We start from the raw sequence: 20,540 nt of genomic DNA, 5'->3' as shown, positions 1-20,540 counted from the left end.
ATAAAAATTTTAATAATAATTACTTTTTTCGAGGAATTTCATTAAAATTGTATTAAAAATTAAAAATAATTAAAAGTCTGCGATGAGTTTTATTATGTATTTATAAAAATAATTGAATCCCTGTAAAAAAATGTTATTATTATATGAAAATCATTGAATAATAATTTATGAAAATAATTTGTAAATAATTAACTTTTTTCTACTTCGAAGAAAATAAATTTCATCGACTTAAAATGTTAATAATAAAATTTTGCCATAAAGGAAAATTAATTTCTTTTTTTTTCGAAACAAAAAATTAATTTTTTTTTCTGGAGACATTATTTTCTAAAAGAACGAAAATAAATTTTTTTTTTTAGAGAATTTCCAAAAAATAAAATAAAATTCATTTTTCTCTATTCTTTGTTTTTTATTCGTGTTTTGATGAAAAGAGTGAAAAATTTAAGGCGAAAAAGGAAAAAAGTAAAATTACTTTAAATACACAACAAACTATAGACCTCGATCTATTATTACAAAACTGACAATATAAATACTGCGAAAACGAGTCTTTAATCAAGTAACGAAATCAATTTCTCACATCATCGTTGCACTTTATTAACAAAAACCTCGTCTCATGATCGATTCAATTTCTTTTTCTACAATCTCTTTAGATGATTTATTTTTTTCACTTCATTTTTTTTTTCTATCACAGACAGAATTGGATATTAATCATTTTTGTTATACAACAACACATACACATATTTATATAGTTTAATAAAACACAAATTATCCCAAATAGAAGCCGTTTCACTGACGCTATAAAATCTATATAAACGTATATTAATAATTGCATCGTCATGACTAGGATTATATGGGCATGAGATCGCGCTTATAATTAACAGGCAAACAATTGTCCAAATGGAATATTTTCCTGTTAAGAATTAAATAGAGACAAAATATTTTCTGTTAATAAAGTTAGAAAGTTTTAAATGTATGTTTGCAACTAAAGTGCCGCAAATAGATTATATATAAATATTCTTTCGATTGAATATGTTTTATTGTTTATTATTTATTATTACAGCAATCGATATTTGTTCCAGTGAATTCATCAAGATTAAAACTTTTTTTTTTCTTGAAAAATATTAATTTGTTGGGAGAGTTCCTGAGGAGTGAGAAAAAAAAGAAAAAAAAAAGAGAAAATGGATTTCGTTGTTGCAGAGTTGGGGTTTCTATGCGGCATGTGCCTTGGATTTGAAAATGCAATGCCCTTGGAAATCCCAAAAATGTTCAACGTGACACAACAATTTTTCGACTTTTACCATAAAAAAATTAGTGAATAATTAGAATTAATTATTACTTTTCAGATTGTGACAAATTTTCTCCGATTAAATTACCAAATTGGTGCTGTTTACTATGTTATTGATTAATATTTTTACTTGTTTTATTTTACAAGTAAAAAATAAACTTGTAATTGAAAAAAATATAAAACTAAAAGAAAAATAAAATAAAGAATTACACTTGTTATATATTTTACAAAATAAAAAATAATTTTGTAGTAAAAAATATGTAAAACTAAAAAAAGATTGTAATAAAGTAAGAATAAAATAAATATTTGGGTAAAAATAAAATAAATTTAATAAAGTGAAAAAAAAAGAAAATAGAACTTACCGAAAGTCTTTGGAAATCCAGCAGACGTCTGGGATCATGAAAAATACTGCTCAATGAAGTTTCATAAATAGGACTAGTATCGATAGTAGTTCTTTCTTTTTCTCGATGCATTCTTCTTATTGTTAAAATTTATCACCACAATTGTTGAGTAAAAATGTAATGTAAAAAAACAGGAAAGTTTAACATAGTAAAAAAAATTTTTACATCGAAAAACACTGATAAAATTATTTAATAATCCATTTTCCTTCTTTTTAAATAATTCCAATTCACTCGGAAGCACAGATTGTGAATAATTCACTATTCGATAAAAAATATATTTTTTATTTTTATTTATTTATTTATTTATTTATTACAGAATTTAATCTGCAAAAAGTATATGCAACTAAGAAAAATTTTACTAATATTCAAAAACACAAAAATTAAACTTGAAGATTAAAAAAACATTAACTAATTACAAGAAAGAAAATTCGTTCTGAATTATTTGAAAATTTTCCAATTTCTAATTATTTTTTTAAACCGAACTGCACAAAAATATGTACGTAACTAAAAAAATTTTTACTAAAACAAAAAAATACGAAAATTAAAAGAAAAATAATTCGTTGCGAATTTTTCGAAAATTTTATAATTTAAACACTTTTGATCTATTCGTTATGGAAAATAGAACGAAACTAAAAGGACTTCTGAAAGTAAACAAAATTAAAGTGTCTCTGATTAAAGAGAAACAGACTCGGCAAAAACAAAACATAACATTTGTAATTTATAACTACATTTATCATTATATAAAGTAATAAATTTTGTATCAGAGAGAAAATATATTACGTGCTAAATGAAGTTTATTAAGTTAATTAAAAAATATATAAATCAATAATTATTGTAAATATTTTCTGAGTCGAAAAAATATTCGAATATTGAAAAAAATATTCAATATACAAAAAAAGTTAGTTCGAAATAAATTTTTTATAAAAAAAAAATTAGAAACAAATTTAATAGAAGAAAATTAGACAGAAAAAATTTAGAAACAATTTTGATAGACAAAAATTAGAAAAAGATTCGATACAAAAAAGTAAGAAAAAAATTCAAATAGAAAAAAGTTATTTATTAACGTTTATTTCATTTTATTTATTACATTTTATTAATTTATTTTTCACTTTTATATAAACAAGAATTTATTTGTACAAAAAAAGTGCATTTATTGTGTATAGTTTAGATTTTAAAAACTAAAAAGTCGAAAAAAAAATGTTCTTGCATAAGAAAAATATTTATATGCATTATGTAGAAAAATAGAAAATTATTGTAATTATTATATGAATAGAAAAATTTATTATAATTTGTAAATTTCTACGTTTGCCTAAAAATTTGAATGTAAAAATAAAGTTCAATCCTTTCGGTAAATGGAAATAAATGTGTGTGTTGAAAAATTACGAATCCTGAATAATTCTTTTTACCACTTGTCATTTTCGACAAATGCCTTCTCTTGAGTTTGTTCCTTGTGTTCATTTGATTCAACCTTTCTTTTTCGTCGTCTTTTTCCTATATCAAGAAAATAATTTCGTTTACACTCACGTTTGCGTTGATAATAAATTAAATTAATATAAATATTTTTTAAGTATACATAAACAATTTACAGAAATAATAATTTATTTATTTCTGAGAACTAAATAATTTTTAATTGAAGAATTTCTTATTTTTCATAATTCAATGTGTTTTCTTTGTTTAATTTTTAATCACATCAACTAATTGAATTCCTTTAAAATAGACCAAAATTAAATTAATTTCACTCTATTTAGTATATTATATAACAAAAAAAATAATTGAGTATTTAATGGAATAATTTAATAATTAATAGAAATAAAAAAACTGTTTATAAGAATATTTTTTCATTAAAAAGTCATGTAAAGTGTTATTGAAAAAAATTTTTATTCACAGAGAACATTTGTTATTATAAATATAAAAACGATTATTTACTTGCAAAGTGTATCTATATTCATGTGACAGAATCAATATCGTTTCAATAATAAATATAAAAGAATTATAAATATTTCATAATTTTGTCAAATGGTTAATAATAATAATGGAAAGTCAAGCAAAAAGTGTAAAAAACGGAAGTATAGAATGAAAGTTTAATAAAATACGAAAACTTAGCACAGCTAAGGGTGAAAAAATTATGTTATGCAAAATTAACTTAATTGAAAAAATAAAAATATTTTTTTCGTCTCAAATTACCTTTTATTCTTAAAAAATAATTCTAATCTTATCATCGAATTGTGTTAAATATCTCAAACAGTAATTTTAAACAAACAAATGTAAAAACTAATATTATCTCACAATCATTATATCACTAATTCGTCAATAGTTTCTCACATTATTTGAATATGATTTTTACTTAAGTAATCATAATTTAATAATTAATGTAATAATTCTCTATTATATTACTCTTTCTGTATATCTTTTGTTTTTGTTTGTTAATTTTTTTATTCTTTTTTTGTTTATCATTTGTTTTTCTTTTATTTACTATTTATTTTTCTTTCATTTGTCTTTTACTTATCTATTATTTATTTTTTGTCCACTTTTTTTATTTTTTCTTTATCTTTTGCTTATAAAAAATGAGTTTAAATAAAAAGAGAATTATTATAACAATTTGAATGGTAAAAAAGTAATAATAATACATATTATATTTAGTAAAAAAAGAAATATTAAATATCAATAAACTGTTTATCAGTCAATATTTATGTTATAAAAAATAGTAAAAGTTTTTTATAAACTATTTTTTGTTTACTCCCACAAAAATGTAAAGATAGATCACAAAAATTAGTACTAGAATTGAAAAGAAATCTCTACGACTTAAATGTGTAAAGAAACTTTGAATACCTTCAACTGTTTCCCAACCTTCTTCAGTATTTTTTTCAGAACCATTCGCCTGGTTCTTGTCAATCCTGGAAGAAAAAAGTTTAATTAAATTTAATAAATATTTCTGATTATCTGAAAAAGTGTATTTTATTTTATGATTAAATTCTTTTTTTTTAATTAATCGAATTTCTTCGCTATTCCCGGTTTTCTCCCGGCTTTGTTCAAATTTTTCCCAGTTTTTTTTTCTCATCAAATTTAAATTTATTTGATTTCGAACATAAATAAATCTACAAATGGCTTTAAAAAATTTTTAATAGAGTTTTTATGAATAATAAAAAAAAAAAAAAAATTTAAAAAAATAAAAAAAAATAAAATTAAATTAAATTAATTAATTAAATTAATTAATTAATTAATTAATTAATTAATTAATTAATTAAATTTTTTTGACGAGTTTCTTTAAATTATTTGAAAATAATGTTTTTTTTAATAATTTTAATTAAAAATTTAAAAAATAATTGAATTTAACAAAGAATTTTTTCAATTTTTTAAAATAATCTTGTCTGTTCATAATTATAATTGAAAATTAGATTAATTCAATTTTATTAAAATGTATTGTTACCAATTGAATTTCTGCAAAGAATTTTACTATTTATAAAAGTAATTGAATCCTTCCAAAGAATGTTATTAATTATAAAAATAATTAAATGTTAGCGTAGAATTTTAATAAAATTTTTGAAAATAATTGAATTGTGGAGGACAATTTAATTATTTAAAAAAATAATTGAAATTTTGAGGAGAATTTAAAAATAAATTTTAAACATAATTGAATTTCTGCGAAGAAATTTATGGAAATTTATGAAAATAATTAAATTCTTGTGAAATTTTTTTTTTAAAAATAATATTCAAAAGAAATTAGTAAATCTGAAGAATTTTGCTATTTATGGAAATAATTAAATTCTTGAGGAGAATTTTTTTACAGTTTCTTGAAATAATTGAATTCTTTCGACGAATTTAAAAAAAATTTTAAGAATAATTACATTTTTCGAGGAATTTGATTAAAATTGTATTAAAAATAATTGAAATTCTGCAATGAGATATTGGGAAGAAATTTTTAAAAATAAAATTATAACTAACTGAAGGGACTAACTTCCCTTGATTATTATCGAAAAATTTAAATAAAATTCTTTGAAAGAATTTAATTATTTTTAATAGAATGTAAAGAAATTTCAATTATTTCACAAATTTTCAATTATTTGTTTATAAAAATTCAATTATCTTGAATAATTATCTTGAATTATCTTGAAACAATAGAATTGAAAAATTTCATAAATCGTATTTTGTAGAATTTAAAAAAAAAATCTTTGCCAAAATTCAATTTTATTAAAAAATTTTAATCTTTTTTTAAATTAACTAATAAAAATTTTAATTATTAATCTTCGCACAAAGAAGCATGAATACATTAGAATGTGACTCTTTACAAAATTCAATTATTTATCCATTATTAAATTAAATTACTTTGAAAATTCGATTTGTTAAAAAGTATTTAATGAAATTCTTTAACAAATATAATTATTTTCTGTTGAGTTTCACAAAATTTCTATTTATTCAATAATTTTTTTAAAAATTTATTTACATACTATATTTGAATCAGTGACTGATTTTTTACTATCAAATTAATTATTTTTAACTAATTCAAATTTAGAGAACAGTAGAAATATCTATAAAAATTGAAATAAAAAGCGATTTTTTAAAAACAATTTAAAATAATAAAGCTTTTTTTAATTTGGTGAAAAAATTCCCGGTTTGAAATAAAATTTCTGGCTTATTTCCAGTTTTTCCCGGTCAAATTAAATTCTCGGCTATTTCCCGGTTAGTAATTTGAATTTTTAAATCAAATTAAATTAAATTAAATAAATTTAATTTTGAAATTTAATTTAAAAACTGTAAAAAACAGTTTTTTGGAAAATTTTAGTTCAAATTTTTTTTTGAAATTAAGTTTGAAGTTTTTGAATATAATTAAAATTAAAAACTTTCGAACAATGAAACTGTTATTATTAATATTTATTAATATTAATAGAAAAAATAATAATGCAATAAAAAAAATTATTTTTTATTAAATTTTTATTTAAATCGAATGTTAAATATTTTATGCATATTTTATACCCACATTCCTAAAATAAGGGATAATTGAAATCTACTTATTGTCATAAATTTCAATTACATCGAAATAATAGAATTCGTGATTGGAAGGTCATAAAGTGAGCATATATGTGCATGTAATGATCGTCGATCGCTTAATATTTTGCACGATCTCTCATTTCAATATTATTATTACCAACTTTTTATAGACGAATGGAAGAAAAAAAATGATGAGAAATATATTTTCTCCTTGAAATACAAGAAAAAGGATTAGCTTCAATCTGATGAAATTACGAGCCACCTGTAATTAGACAGTGCACTTAAAAAAAAAAAATTCCCCACCTTATTAAATTCAAAAAATTCTATTCCAAGAACAAGTTCACAAATTATAGTTACACATCTAGTCCAATTTTAAAATCTCTCTTTCTAGATATATAACTGTTGTAGCAGAGTAAAAAATGTCCGGAGGAAAAAAATCTTGATTGCACCTTGTACTTGAACAGAACTTCGTTAACGAATCGCTTCAAAGTAATTAATGTAAGCATTGCAATGGGAATTGTCAAGGTTCTGTTTATTTGCTTTTCGAAATGTCTTGTTTAATTCTAGAAAGAAGAGAAAAAAGCGAGAGAGAGAGAGAGAAAGAGGAATTAAATTTTTTTATTTTTCTCTCTTCCTTCTGCGTATAGAGTTTGGAGTTAAGTTATACTATAAAGGCGCAATTCCAGAGTGGGTTGTGGATATCAAGTCAATCAATCAATCGCAATCATCGTGGAGCATTGCTATCGTTTTCTGTCACTGGTTAGGTGAATAGTCGATTGGCTTAGTGCTTACGACTTATACTGTTATACAGAGTTGACTAATGACCAGAGCTTGGATTGGAATAGAATACTTGACAGGACGATAATTCATGGGCGTATTTCAGGTGGCAATCTTGCTAACTGAAATCCTAGGTGCAGGTTGTTCATGAGATGAAACACAGACTCTCGATGATAATAGATATTTAAAACATGACTTGATGAACGTCTAGGATAAGCACTTCTGAGGAAGAAAAAAACTACAGAGACCAAAAAAAAAGAAAAAAAAAGTTCAGAAACTCACTCAGGATTCATTTTTATAAATTAATCCAGCGAAGATAAATTTTGATTGATGAAATTGTTTTTTCAACTTTTTTTCTTTTACGAAATATTATTTTGAAAAAAAAAGATTAATTTTGCAATACTTTATGGACACATTTGCTTTCATCTTTTCTGCTTCGTTCTTATTTATAGTTTATTCAAAAAATGAAAGATAATTTAATAGAATTTAATAGAATTAATTAATTAATTTAATAGAATTTCTATTTAATTAGCTAATTTGCTTAAATAATTGTTTTGAAGAATTTCTTTTCAAAGGAATTTTCACTTAACCAATATTGTCAGTTAACAGAAATTCTGTTTAGTAGATTAATTATTACGAACAAATTTTTACTTAGCAGAAATGCAAATTTTTATTTAGCAGAAATACAATTTTTATTTAGCAGAACTCTCATTTAATAAAATTATTATTTAACAGAATTCCCAGTTACCTAAAAGAATTTTCATTTAGCAAAAATATTGTGCTGATTTTTATTTCCTAGAATTTTTATTTAGCATAATTAATATTTCAAAGAGTTTTCATTTAGTAAAATTTCCAATAATAGAATTTTAATTTTGCAGAATTTCCATGTAAAAGAATTTTTACGTAAAATTTCCACTAATAGAATTTTTATTTAGCAAAAATAAGGGTAAAAAATCTTTGGTACAAAAATTTAAAATTATTAAAAATTATAAAAAATTCGAAAAACCGAATTTCTTAAAATTCAACATTTTTTATCCTTTTTTATTGCATTTAACTTCAATATTTTTGTGCTCTTCAAAAACACTTTATTTATTAAATAGTCTCCACCCTTTAGTAAAAAATCTAAATTTATTAAAAATTATGAAAAATTCGAAAAACCGAAATTCTTAAAATTCAACATTTTTTCTCCTTTTTTATTGCATTTAGCTTCAATATTTTTGTGCTCTTCAAAAACACTTTATTTATTAAATAGTCTCCACCCTTTGATAAAAAATCTAAATTTATTAAAAATTATCAAAAATTAAAAAAACCGAATTTCTTAAAATTCAACATTTTTTCTTCTTTTTTATGGCATTTAGCTTCATTATTTTTGTGCTCTTCAAAAACACTTTACTTATTTAATAGTCTTCATCCTTTGGTAAAAAATTGAAAAATATTAAAAATTATGAAAAATTCGAAAAACCGAATTTCTTAAAATTCAACATTTTTTCTCCTTTTTTATTGCATTTAGCTTTAATATTTTTGTGCTCTTCAAAAATACTTTATTTATTACATAGTCTCCATCCTTTGGTAAAAAATTTAAAATTATTAAAAATTGTAAAAAATTCGAAAAAACGAATTTTTTAAAATTCAAAATTGTTTCTTCTCTTTTATGGTATTTAGCTTCACTATTTTTGAGCTCTTGAAGAATACTTCACTTATTAAATAAAAATTCAGTTGAAAAAAAATTTGTTAAATAAAAATGAATTTTTATTTAACAAATTTTTCTATTGAAGTAGAAAAAGAAATTCCGCTAAATAAAGATTCAACTGTACAAAAATCTATTGAATAAAAATCCAGTAAAAAAAATTCCGCTAAATAAAAATCCAACTGTACAAAAATTCTATGAACTCTAAAGTTCAAGTCAATGTAAATTCCATTGATACTTTTTTTTCTTCTTTTCAATGAAGAAAAGAAAAAAATTAAAATGCAATTCTCGATGGATCGTTACTGATTCATTTACAAAAGATAAGAGGTCGATAGAAAGGCAAAGTAGGAACTAACTCAAACAATTTTACTCATTCCATACAAAACCAAAGAGACTCGTCGATTTTTTTTAAATAAAAAAGCAAGAGCCAAGAGAGAGAGAGAGAGAGAAAGAAAGAAAATGGAGAAGCGTGTACAACTCATTACGTGCAATCCCGAGGGCGTTGCCAAGATGCAGCTGTGTATCAAAAGAAAGAGAAAAGGTGTACGCAAACGTCTATTCGCATTATGCATGGAAATCCACCACCGCTTTCTTCCCCTTATATACCTGTTCCTGTGGGAGAAACTGAAGTTTCATTTTTTTTTACAGAAATTCTTTTATCTTTTTTTCATTAATAATCTTACATCATCCAAACATTATCCTTTTTCTTCTTGTTTCACAGTTTCTATAATTTACCTCATGAGAAAATAAAGAGGAACATATAACTTTTTACGATCATCGACGAATCAATAAATTAATAATGTAACATGTTTGCTTTTTTGTCCTTTTAAGGAAAGAAGTGAATTCAACTTTCAATTAATTGTGAATTTCGTTTTTATAAATACCAAGAAAATAGAAAAAAAATTTTTTATTTGAAAATTTTTTTTTTTAACTTTAGATTTATTTCGATTATTAAATATTTTAATATTAATAAAAAAGGAAAATGAAGAAAGAAAGAAAGAAAGAGAATAAAAAATCTTAAAAAGAGGAAAGAAAAAATAAAGTATAGGCATCGCACTCGATAATTAATTTTAAAAAAATAGCAACAAGTGTTAAATAATAATAGTTGAATTTATGTAAAGAATTTTAAAAAAATTTATTAAAGTAATTGAATTTTCTCCAAGAATTTTATTAAAATTTTCAAAAATAATTGAATTTTTCGTAAAATTTATTTTAAATTGTATTAAAAATAATTGAAATTCTGCGATGAATTTTATTATTTTTGAAAAAAAAATTTAATTTGTGAAGAATTTTATTAAAATTTTCAAAAATAATTGAATTCCTCAGAAGAATTTCATTATTTATTATAAGAATGTTAATTCTTGCGAAGAATATTATTCAAATTTTTGTAAGTAATTGAACTCTCTTGAAAATTTTTATTATTTGTGAAAATCATTGAAATCTTATAAAAATTCTATTATGTTTGAAAAAAATTGTCAGAAATTTTATTAAAATTTTCAAAAATAATGAAATTCTTCTTAGGAATTAAAATTCATAAGAAGAATTTCATTATTTATTGTAAATGTTATTTAAATGCTGATATTTATTAAAATAATAAAAATTTTATAAAGAATTTTATTATTTTAAAAAAGAATTTAATTCTTGTGGAAAATTTAGAATTTAGAAAAGATTTTTTTAAATAATAATTGATTGTTTCTGAAAAATGTTATGAAAATTGTATTTTAAATAATTGAATTCCGGTGAAAATTTTATTATTCATTAAAATAATCGTATGTTTGCGAGGAATTTTAATTTTTATTAAAACTTTTTTTAAATAATTTAATTCCTTTGTGAAATTTTATTAATAGCGAATTTAAAGTAGTGCAAAGTCTCAAAAAAAAATACAAATACAAAATTCAACTTATGAATAAAATCATCATATATTACAAGGAAAAATCAAATCAATTACTTTTCTACTGTAAAAAATACATAATATTTTATTTCCATTTTTCTATACAGTCGTGAAAAGTATTTTTAAAAAAAGCGCAATTTTCTCTACTATATTAGCATAATATTAAAATAAAATTTTAATAAATTCGTTTTCATCGTACATTAATTCTGAAAATTCTGTGTTCATCTTTCAAGAACACATTGTCCATCGTGTTTTTAAATTTATGAACTTTTCTACAGTATATAAAGAGAAACAAGTGATTTTTCCCCATACAAAAGGTTGATAGTGTCTTGAAATGTTCAGGAAACATTGTCTCTTTCTCTCTTTCTCGCATACACACAAAAAAAATACACATACACACACTCTTTTTCCCTATGAGCTTTCTTTTCATTCTCTCAATGTCTTGTAATCCATACTCCAAATATAGATAGGAATAAACATCGGGATTGCAGGTACACTATCGTATATGCGACACAACGCTAATTTGCATAGTACTGTATTTCGCTTTAACGTTTGAATCATGACTGTCGAGTGAAGGCAGCTTGCACGCGCTGCGCTTCATTCACATTTTATGTGATTTATTACGAAAAAAATTGTCTTCTCCCTTCCTTGAAAATCTTTGGAATTTTTTTTTTTTGTTTGTTCGTTTTGCGCACACTCAACTCATATGTGTTCATATAAATCTAAGTTTATTCCTAGAAAATATAATTTTTAACGATTAAAAAATTACACAAAAAATAATCTGAAATTAGAAAAAATTAATCAGGGATCACAGTATCATTTTCAATTAAAGTAGACGTGAAAAGGTGAATTATTTTCTTAAAATAAGTGACAAATTGGTGACAAAAAAAAATCATAATTTTAATTATTATAATTAAATTCAATTATTTTCAAAAAATTTTAATAAAATTCATACCAAGAATTTAATTGTCTTCTTCAATAACAAAATTCTTCGCGAAAGTTCAATTATTTTCAAAAATTTAAAGAAGATTCTTCCCAAGAATTCAATTGTCTTTATAAATAATAAAATTCCTAGTAAGAAATCTTCGTAAGAAAAATGTTAATAAAGTTCTTTATAAGAATTCGGTTTCTTTGGATTTTAAGTAAAATTCTTGAAAGAAATTAATTATCAAAATTGTTTTAAAATTCCTTCCAAGGAATTCAATTATTTTCATAAATAATAAAATTCTTCGCAGAAATTCAGTTACTTTCGAAACTTTTAAAAAAAATTTTCGCAAGAATTTAATTATTTTAATTTTATGAATTATTTATAAAATAATAAAATTCTTCGCAAAAATTCAATTATTTTTAAAAATTTTAATATAATGCTTGACTGGAATTCAATTAACTTTTTAAATAACAAAATTCTTGTCAAAAAATTAATTATTTTTAAAAATTTTAAGAAGATTCTTTCTAAGAATTAAATTATCGTCATGAATAATAAAATTCTTCGCAAGAATTCATTTACTTTCTATGGACTTTTAATAAAATTTCTCTAAAGAATTCAATTATTTTCCAAAATTGTTTTAAAGTTCTTTAGAAGAACTCAATAATTTTGAATGCATTCTTAATTAAAATTCTTAAAAAAATGTAATTATAATAAATTTTTAAAAAAATTCTTCTCAACAATTCAATTATCTTCATAAATAATAAAATTTTTCCCAAAAATTCAATTACTTTACAAAATTTTAATAAAAATCTCCTAGAAACTTCATTGATTTTTAAAAATTTTAGTGAAATTCGTCGCAGGATGAACAATTTAGAATCTAAATGAATTTAAATATTTAAATTAATTAAAAAATTTCAAAACTATTATAAAAAGTTTACAAAATAGGTAATGTAGGTGCCAAAATTTAAAAAAAAATAAAAAGGTGAAAAAAAGGTGAGGTGACAATCTATGATCCCTGAAATTTTAATTCAAAATAATTATTAAATTTGAACAGAATTTTTATTTAGTTGAATTTTTATTCAGATTTTTAACTAAACAGAATTTTTTTATTATACTCAATTATATTTATACACAATTTTTATTTTACGTACTTTTTTTAATTAATTGCATTTCTTCAAGCTAAATTTTCAAAAAACGAAATAAAATTCTTTTTATTTCATTAGAATTTTGAAACATTTGGCTAAAATTGTGTTAAATAAATATTCAGCTAAATAAAAATTCCACTAATTCATATTTTGACTAAATACAAATTCAATAAAAAAAAATTGTTTATTAATTAAAATTCGTCTAAATGAGAATGTTTGACTAAATAAGAACTCAATAAAAATTGCTTTCAATTAAAATTCAGCTGAATGAGCAAATTTGACTGAATAAAAATTCTTTTTAGTGAAAATTCTCTATAATGAAAAGTTTGCTAAATGGAAATTCGGAAAAATTAAAAATTCCATTAAATAAAAATTCTCTTAAACAAACGAACAAATTGTTTTCGATTAAAATTCAGCTAAATGTTTCTCATTTAACTGAATTTTAATTGAAAACAATTTGTTCGTTTGTTTAAGAGAATTTTCATTTTACGAAATGAAAATTATTTTTAGTGAAAATTCTCTAAAATAAAAATTATGTCAAATGGAAATTCGAAAAAATTAAGAATTCCATTGAATGAAAATTTTTTAATAAAAAAGAAATTATGCTAAATAAAATCGCTACCAAAGGACAATGTATGGAAACAAAAAAATTCGTCAAAAAAAAATTGTTAAAAAAACTAAATGTTAATGTAAAAATTCAGTAATTAATAGAAAGGTAATTAATATAATTTCTAATTTTCAAACCACTTTTCTAAATTTTTTTCTTTCTACTACAAACGACAAATTCTCTTTATTTTTCTCGCAAAGAGTTCAATTCACTTGTCCAATCAAAGATGCGCGAAATTTGCATTTTGAGAGTTGGAAATGAAGGCGCATGTTACATTATTCTAATCAATACGTAATACCTCGTAAGTTGTTGATTTTATTCACACACGCGGGCAAAGGCGGCTCATTTGTTCAGTAATGAACCGCGATTGGGTGCGCCTATATAAAACAGCCGAGGAAGTACTCAAACGAACTTGTCGTTTTAAAGGAAGGCGGCATTAAAAGTTAATCGTTTATTCATTACTGGAAATTAAGTATTGAATTAAATAAGTTAAACAAGCACCAACGATAATTTGACATTAAAGTTCAATCTTTTATGCCAGCCAATAAATGATTGATAAATGCTTTTAGTCATGCAAATATATCGCGTCGATGTAAATAAATTTAAATCAATTTATATACGGCTCGTGAATTACTTATAAACACCTCACGTTTCATTTCAATTTCAAAAAGAAAAAAGTTAATTTTTATTTGCAAAAATAATTAATATTTATTTATTTTACATTTAATAATTATTTAAGAAATTTTGAGAAAATTGGATTATTTTTTAAATAATCCAATATTAAGTATTTTACTTTTTTCTCTCTATTCTTTTTTTTATGTATTCTCTTAACCATTGCGTGTAGATCGCTTTTGAAAATCAGTCTATATATTTTATGTTCTAAAAATTTGAGATTGGATATAAGCTAGTAAAGTATTTTCGCAAGAAGGAAGAAATTCTGATTTATCGAGAGCGAGTGTACGCGAGAGATCACGTGACGTGATGTTTTGCATAAAAACACGTGTAACGAGAATCACAAGCATTAATTCAAGACTAAGTCTACGGCCCTATGCTAATTTACCTGTGTACAGGAAATCTCGAAGGGCCAACAGGTAGAGAGAACGAACTCTGGAAATTATTAACGCGGTTACTCATGGACGATAACGCGCGAGTGAACGAGTTGATTTTTTTTTATATTTATTTTCTTATTGGTTTTCTCTTTCGATACTTTGCGTGAACTACGGTCGCCCTGTAGGAAAAAAAAGGAGGAGAAGACCAAAGGGGTCTGCATATGCAATTGCAGAACGGCTTACAAGCACTTGCTAAGTTATGGTAAACCAGTAGACTACGAAGAGTCTGACATTGCCTATGCGCTTATATATTATTTTTCTTTCGAAATTATCTAAGGTATTCGAGATAAGTCTAAGAAAGCGGGTTGTCAAAACTAAACTACACAGTATAAATTTTAGAGATGTAAAAAATAAATTAAATAAAAATTACTTTCAACATTTTCCTGTCGGCTAAAATGTAAAGAAAAAATTACTTACTCGGTCGATTCTAATTTACGTTTTCGTAGTCCTTGCTCCGCTGGTTCTATTGCTTTTTGATGTTCGGCGAATTTTTTAATATGGAAAAATTTCGTATTCTTCACATTCTTGAGAACATTTTTCACTTGATCTCTTTTGTACAAACTAACAAAGGCCGACGTATCAGACAACCAGGAAACAAAAACACCACCTGAAATACAAAAAATTTTATAAGAAAAAAAATTCTTTTCTTTTCCTCCAAAAAAAAGAAAAATCGAAACAGTGTAAAAAAATTTACCATAAGAAGTGAAAAGTTTTGATATGTCATTTCCTTTCCATTCACGTGGAAACGTTATGTAAAATACATGATCTCTACTGGGTGTGGCTGAAATAAATTATTATTTGTTATTTTTTATTTTTCCGAAACAATAATTTTTTTATATTAGAAAAGCTTACGATCATTTCCAACTAAGTTAATATGTGGCACGTCTTTTAACCTAACGATGACGAGTCTGTAAAAAGGAAATTATTTAAATTTATTATTATCCTTTATTAAAGGTTAAGAAATTTTATCATTTTCTATATCTTTAAATTTTACTTTTTGTTAAAAATCAATTTGTTTAAATACTTCCATTAAAACATTGAATTTTACCAAAAATTTGTCATTTTTCTCCATTGGATACATTCGTAAAATACTATAATAATAAAATAAAAGTAAAATAGATAGAAAATAAGATAATAAAATTTCAAAACACGAATAAAATATTTTAAAAGATATAAACTTACTTGTTCAAAAACGGATTTAATAACGGCGAGTCGCAAAGAACCGTATCTACTGCAGGACTTTCCAAAGTACCTGAAAATATCAAACATGTTAAAAATTGAATTACAATTTAATAAAAAACAATGTAATAATTAAAAATTATCATTTTTATTTATAAAAACAGAACAGAAATTACTCCTTAAATAAGTATTTAAAGAAATATTTCACTAAATAAAATTTCAAAAAAAATGCAAGTCTTTTATTTAGGCCTCGAATCGATTTTAAAATGCAAAAAGAAGTCTTTTTACTCTATTGAAAGTAAACAAAAAAGTCGAAAAAGTCGAAAAAGTCGATTATTTTTATTTCCGATTGTCACAAAAATCTGATTTCGTATTTCCCTAATTTCCAGAAAAGTTTTTAATATTTATTTTTTCTTATATTCCGTTAATTTTACAGTTAAAATAACATAAAAGTAAATTTAAAAAAAGTAACTTCAATTCCAAGTTTATGTTGAATTCAATTATTTTTAAAATATTTTTTTTTACATAGATATCTTTACATTTTTCTCAAAAATACGACTATTTTAAAAAAATGGATTAAAATTCTTCAAAATATAAAGTTTATTTTAATAAAATTTGACAAAAATTAACAAGTTTCTTTCAGTTGATTACTTTCGAGATTTCAATTATCTTCAAAAAATTTTAATTAATATTTTTCAAAAACCTAATTTTTTCAGATTTTCTGAATTCAATTATTTAAAAGCTTAATAATTTTGTTAAATAAATATTTAAATATTTATATGTAGTAATATATTTTGCCACACATGTGAAATTTTTTTTCTAAATTTCAATTTCTAACATTCTTAAATTTAATTACTTTTAAAAAAATAATACAAAATTTAATTATTTCCAAGAATTTTTAACTAAAAATTATTTAATTATTTAAAAGATCAATAATTTTTTAAAACAAGTATTTAAAGATACTTAAACTTTTACATCAATTATTGACATCTTCCGAATTTTTTGAATTGAAACTTTCTGAAATTTATTTATTTCTCAAAATTACTTCTATACCTTGTCCAAAAATTCTACATCAATTGACATCTTCAAAATTTTTTGAATTGAAACCTTCTGAAATTTATTTATTTATCAAAATTACTTCTATACCTTCACCAAAAATTCAATTATTTTATGGAATTTTTAATTAAAATTCTCTTCTAAATTACATAATTATTATTAGTAATTTTCAATAAGTTCCTTGAGAATTGAATTATTCAGAAAAAAATAGTTCATTTAAAATTCCTCATTTTTAAATTCAATTTTTCTTATATAAGTTTCTCAAAATTTCGATTATTTGAAATTTTTTATTTGAAAATATATTCAAAAATTTCGAAAAATTAGTAATAAATAACAAATTAAAAAAAAATTAAATTAAAATCTTTTAAAGAACTAAGTTTTATAAAATTTGTAAGTAAATTAATCCAAAATTCAAATCTTCATTTTGAATTTGATACATTCATTCAATTATTTCTGAAAATTTCTGCTAATCTTATATAAATTTTTTTGAATGCAAATATTTTCTCAAATTTTTTATTAATTTTTTTCTCTTAATCAATTATTTTGAATAATTTTTAAAAACTTCTTTGAGAATTTAATTATTTAAATACAAAAATTCAATTTTTTATACAAATTGAAACTCTAACTTTTTATTGTTTCTTTTTAGTTTTTAAACTAAAAAAGAAAATTCAAGAATAGTTTAAGGTTTTTCTTAATTTTAAAATTCATCGAAAACTAAAATTTTTGTAACATTTCTAGAAATTTAACTTTTTTTCACTCGTACTATGGATATAATTTCCTGATTTCTCAAATCTGTGGCAATTCTATTTTTGTCGAGATTCATATAAATATGTAAAAAGAAAGTCTAACTTAAAAAAAGATTTAGAAAAGTATTAAAAACTAAAACTAAATGTAAAAAATTTATTTTAAAGAATGATAATTTCACTTTTTATAACAAAAAGTCTGTTTTATGCGTTAAAAGACTTACAAAATAATGTAAGAAATTTTAAAGGAAAAATTACGACTGTATAGTTATTTTTTACATTTTGAAAATCAAAATAAGTAACATTTTACTGTAAAAATAAAGTAACTGGTAATTGCCAATTTCTGGTATAAAATGTTTTTAATATGTGGGAGAAAAATCGAAATAATAGCTTTTTTTAAAATAAGCCGTAAAACTTGTATTATCCGAGGCCTGTTAATTTTAAAATTCTTTTTAAATAATGATTCACTCACCGAGATAATTTTTCATGGCTATGAAGCATAAGCCAGTCATATATGCGTCATATCCGGCTTCGTGACTTTTTTCTATCGAAGTTGAATAACTGCGATCTTTTACCGGAATCACCTCCGGAATTGAAAACGGCTCTTTACTACAAGTATCCAAAAGATACTGTAGATTCGTTAAAGGAACTTTATCTTTCAATTGCGTCGATTGACTGATTATTTTCGTGTCAATTATTCTACAATAAAAAATCAATTTTGTATTAATAGATAAATTATTTCTTACTACAAATTATTAGCTAAATTAATTAAAATTTAAATACAAAATTATTTAAATTATTTAAATTGAAATAATATAAATTATCCTTTAGTTTTTAAAATAGTATTTATACATTATTATGTAGGTATATTTAAATAAAAAGTGAAAAAGTAATAGAAAAATATTTACATACTTGGGAAAAAGTCCATGGACGAGAGCTTTAAATTCAGAATAAGTTTCGGGTAATGGATTAAAAAATTGTCGAATAACGTGACACAGATCCAGTAACATATTGTGTCCAACAATTAATTTTCCCTATAAAAGTAAATAATTAATTTTTTTCAAATTCATAAACAGAAATATTTCAGAATGAAATCTTTTTCAATTATACAAACCGAACTAGAGATTTTCTTTAACAATGCGCTTAGGCCAATTGCCTCTTTCATCTCTAATCGTTCCTTTTCTTTTTGTTCAAGAACTTTTTTCTCTTCCTCCTCTTTTGTTCCCACTTTCGTCACTTCTAAAATTTGGTTCAGACCTTCTGCTTTAAAATCTAAATGAAGCTTCTTCGGCCATTTTCTCTTTACTTCTTGATAAACAAGTCGTCGAATAAATGCATTACATCTATCGATTGAAAGCTTTTCTGCGTCCGATTTAATGAACTCGCTAATTTTCGATCTGTAATAAAAAATAATTTCTTTTCAATAGAAAAATAATTTCTTTTCAATAAAAAAATAATTTCTTTTCAACAAAAAAATTATTTATAATTTTCAATAAAAATTATATAACAATTTTCAATCTTAAAATTCTTTGAACTTACAGAATTTCCTCGATTTGAGGCTTATCGTGATCGGGAATAGGAATAAATTCTTGTCCCTCCTCACGAATTTTCTGTTTATCCTCCATTTTCTTTTGTAGTCTTTCCTCTTCATTTTTTGTTAAAAATGGAATGCCGGAGTTGAATAATTTATTGAAATCAAAACCTTGGCTGGCGAGGAATGATATGCTCGAAGCTTGGCAAATAAACCGACAATCAGGTGCGCCACGATTAAGAGGATGTGGAAATGCATAAAAATTATAAGAACGTTGACTGTATCTGTAAAATAATAAAAAAAAATGTTAGAATTAATAATTTCTCGAATGGGGGTCACTTTTACCAATCCATCAGTTCGAATGTTTTCTTTTTCCTGACTTGTTTGTCTTTGGAAAATTTCTTTTTGGAAAGAAAATTTTTTGGAAATTTTAAATTTTTGAAAAATTGATAATTAGTAAAATTATATTTGGAAAAAATAAATTGGTAAAACTGATCCCCTACCAATTTTCCTCATTTTTTTAAAGAAAGTATTTTGCTTACTTTTTCGTTTTATTCTCGAATGTAAAAACTGAAAGTCCAAATTGAACCAAGAGAAAATTCATTGAACCTGATCTTATTCTTGAATAATACTGTGCTGGTGAATCGAAAGGTGTACTGTCGGGTCCCACATTTAAACCCGTAAATTCTGTGTCAATGCAAAGAAATGAAGCTTCTTCCAGAACCTTGTCTAATTCCTCCATAACATCTTGAAAGTCTAGAATAAACAAATATTACAAATTATATTTAAAAATAGTTTTTTTAAAGAAACAATTTCAGCAAATGAAAAAGTTTCATCAGACAATCTTTTTTATACAGTTATACTACTTTTTAATGGTATAATTGTAAAAATATTAAATAAGAAAGAAATTAAAACTTTTATTTACAATAAAATTCTTATCATAAAATACTTACTTGTACGAACAACTTCCATTTTTAATTTCGTTCGTTTTTCTTGTAAAAGTGAATACAAAAAGTAAAGAAATACAAATAGTTATTTAACGTTAGTGTAAAAAACCAATTTTTTTAAAACTATTGATTAAAAACTTTTTAAATTAAATAAAAATTATTGCAGCAGGTGAGCGGTAAACGATCGCGGTTTGAGGTTATGTTTCCAGAAGAATTCCGACAGTCACTAAGATTGAGTCCACACTACTTTTTAAAGTCCCATTCATTCACT

General features: G+C 22.8%; 2 protein-coding genes across 4 annotated transcripts in view; both read right to left on the bottom strand.

Annotated features, from left to right (window-relative positions):
* The window catches only part of LOC122505053 (protein cortex), a 281,236-nt gene extending 279,095 nt beyond the window's left edge, over positions 1–2,141 (bottom strand). Inside the window, exon 1 of the mRNA XM_043616474.1 lies at positions 1,645–2,141. Coding sequence (XP_043472409.1) covers positions 1,645–1,755 — 111 coding nt within the window. The 5' untranslated portion in view covers positions 1,756–2,141. The remainder of the gene's footprint in view (positions 1–1,644) is intronic.
* Positions 2,142–2,731: 590 nt separating this feature from the next.
* Positions 2,732–20,496, bottom strand: LOC122505047 (poly(A)-specific ribonuclease PARN-like). 3 transcript variants are annotated; one of them, XM_043616465.1, is made up of 12 exons: positions 20,276–20,496; positions 19,865–20,078; positions 19,331–19,606; positions 18,906–19,188; positions 18,704–18,825; positions 18,264–18,490; positions 15,996–16,065; positions 15,666–15,721; positions 15,508–15,594; positions 15,231–15,420; positions 4,513–4,577; positions 2,732–3,174 (listed from the first exon to the last, which is right to left on the bottom strand). In XM_043616465.1, the coding sequence occupies exons 1-12, from the start codon at positions 20,292–20,294 to the stop codon at positions 3,086–3,088; spliced, it is 1,698 nt and encodes a 565-aa protein (XP_043472400.1). In that variant the 5' UTR covers positions 20,295–20,496; the 3' UTR covers positions 2,732–3,085. The 3 variants fall into 3 exon arrangements, with proteins under 3 accessions (XP_043472400.1, XP_043472399.1, XP_043472401.1); XM_043616464.1 differs by lacking the exon at positions 2,732–3,174 and having other exon boundaries at positions 4,249–4,577; XM_043616466.1 differs by lacking the exons at positions 2,732–3,174; positions 4,513–4,577 and adding an exon at positions 11,087–11,758.
* Positions 20,497–20,540: the final 44 nt, after the last annotated feature.

This window comes from Leptopilina heterotoma, unplaced genomic scaffold, assembly GCF_015476425.1.
Source record: "Leptopilina heterotoma isolate Lh14 unplaced genomic scaffold, ASM1547642v1 Lhet_337, whole genome shotgun sequence".
Lineage (NCBI taxonomy): Eukaryota > Metazoa > Arthropoda > Insecta > Hymenoptera > Figitidae > Leptopilina > Leptopilina heterotoma.
The sequence above is the reverse complement of the archived record's forward strand: the minus strand, read 5'-3'. Positions and strand labels throughout refer to the sequence as shown.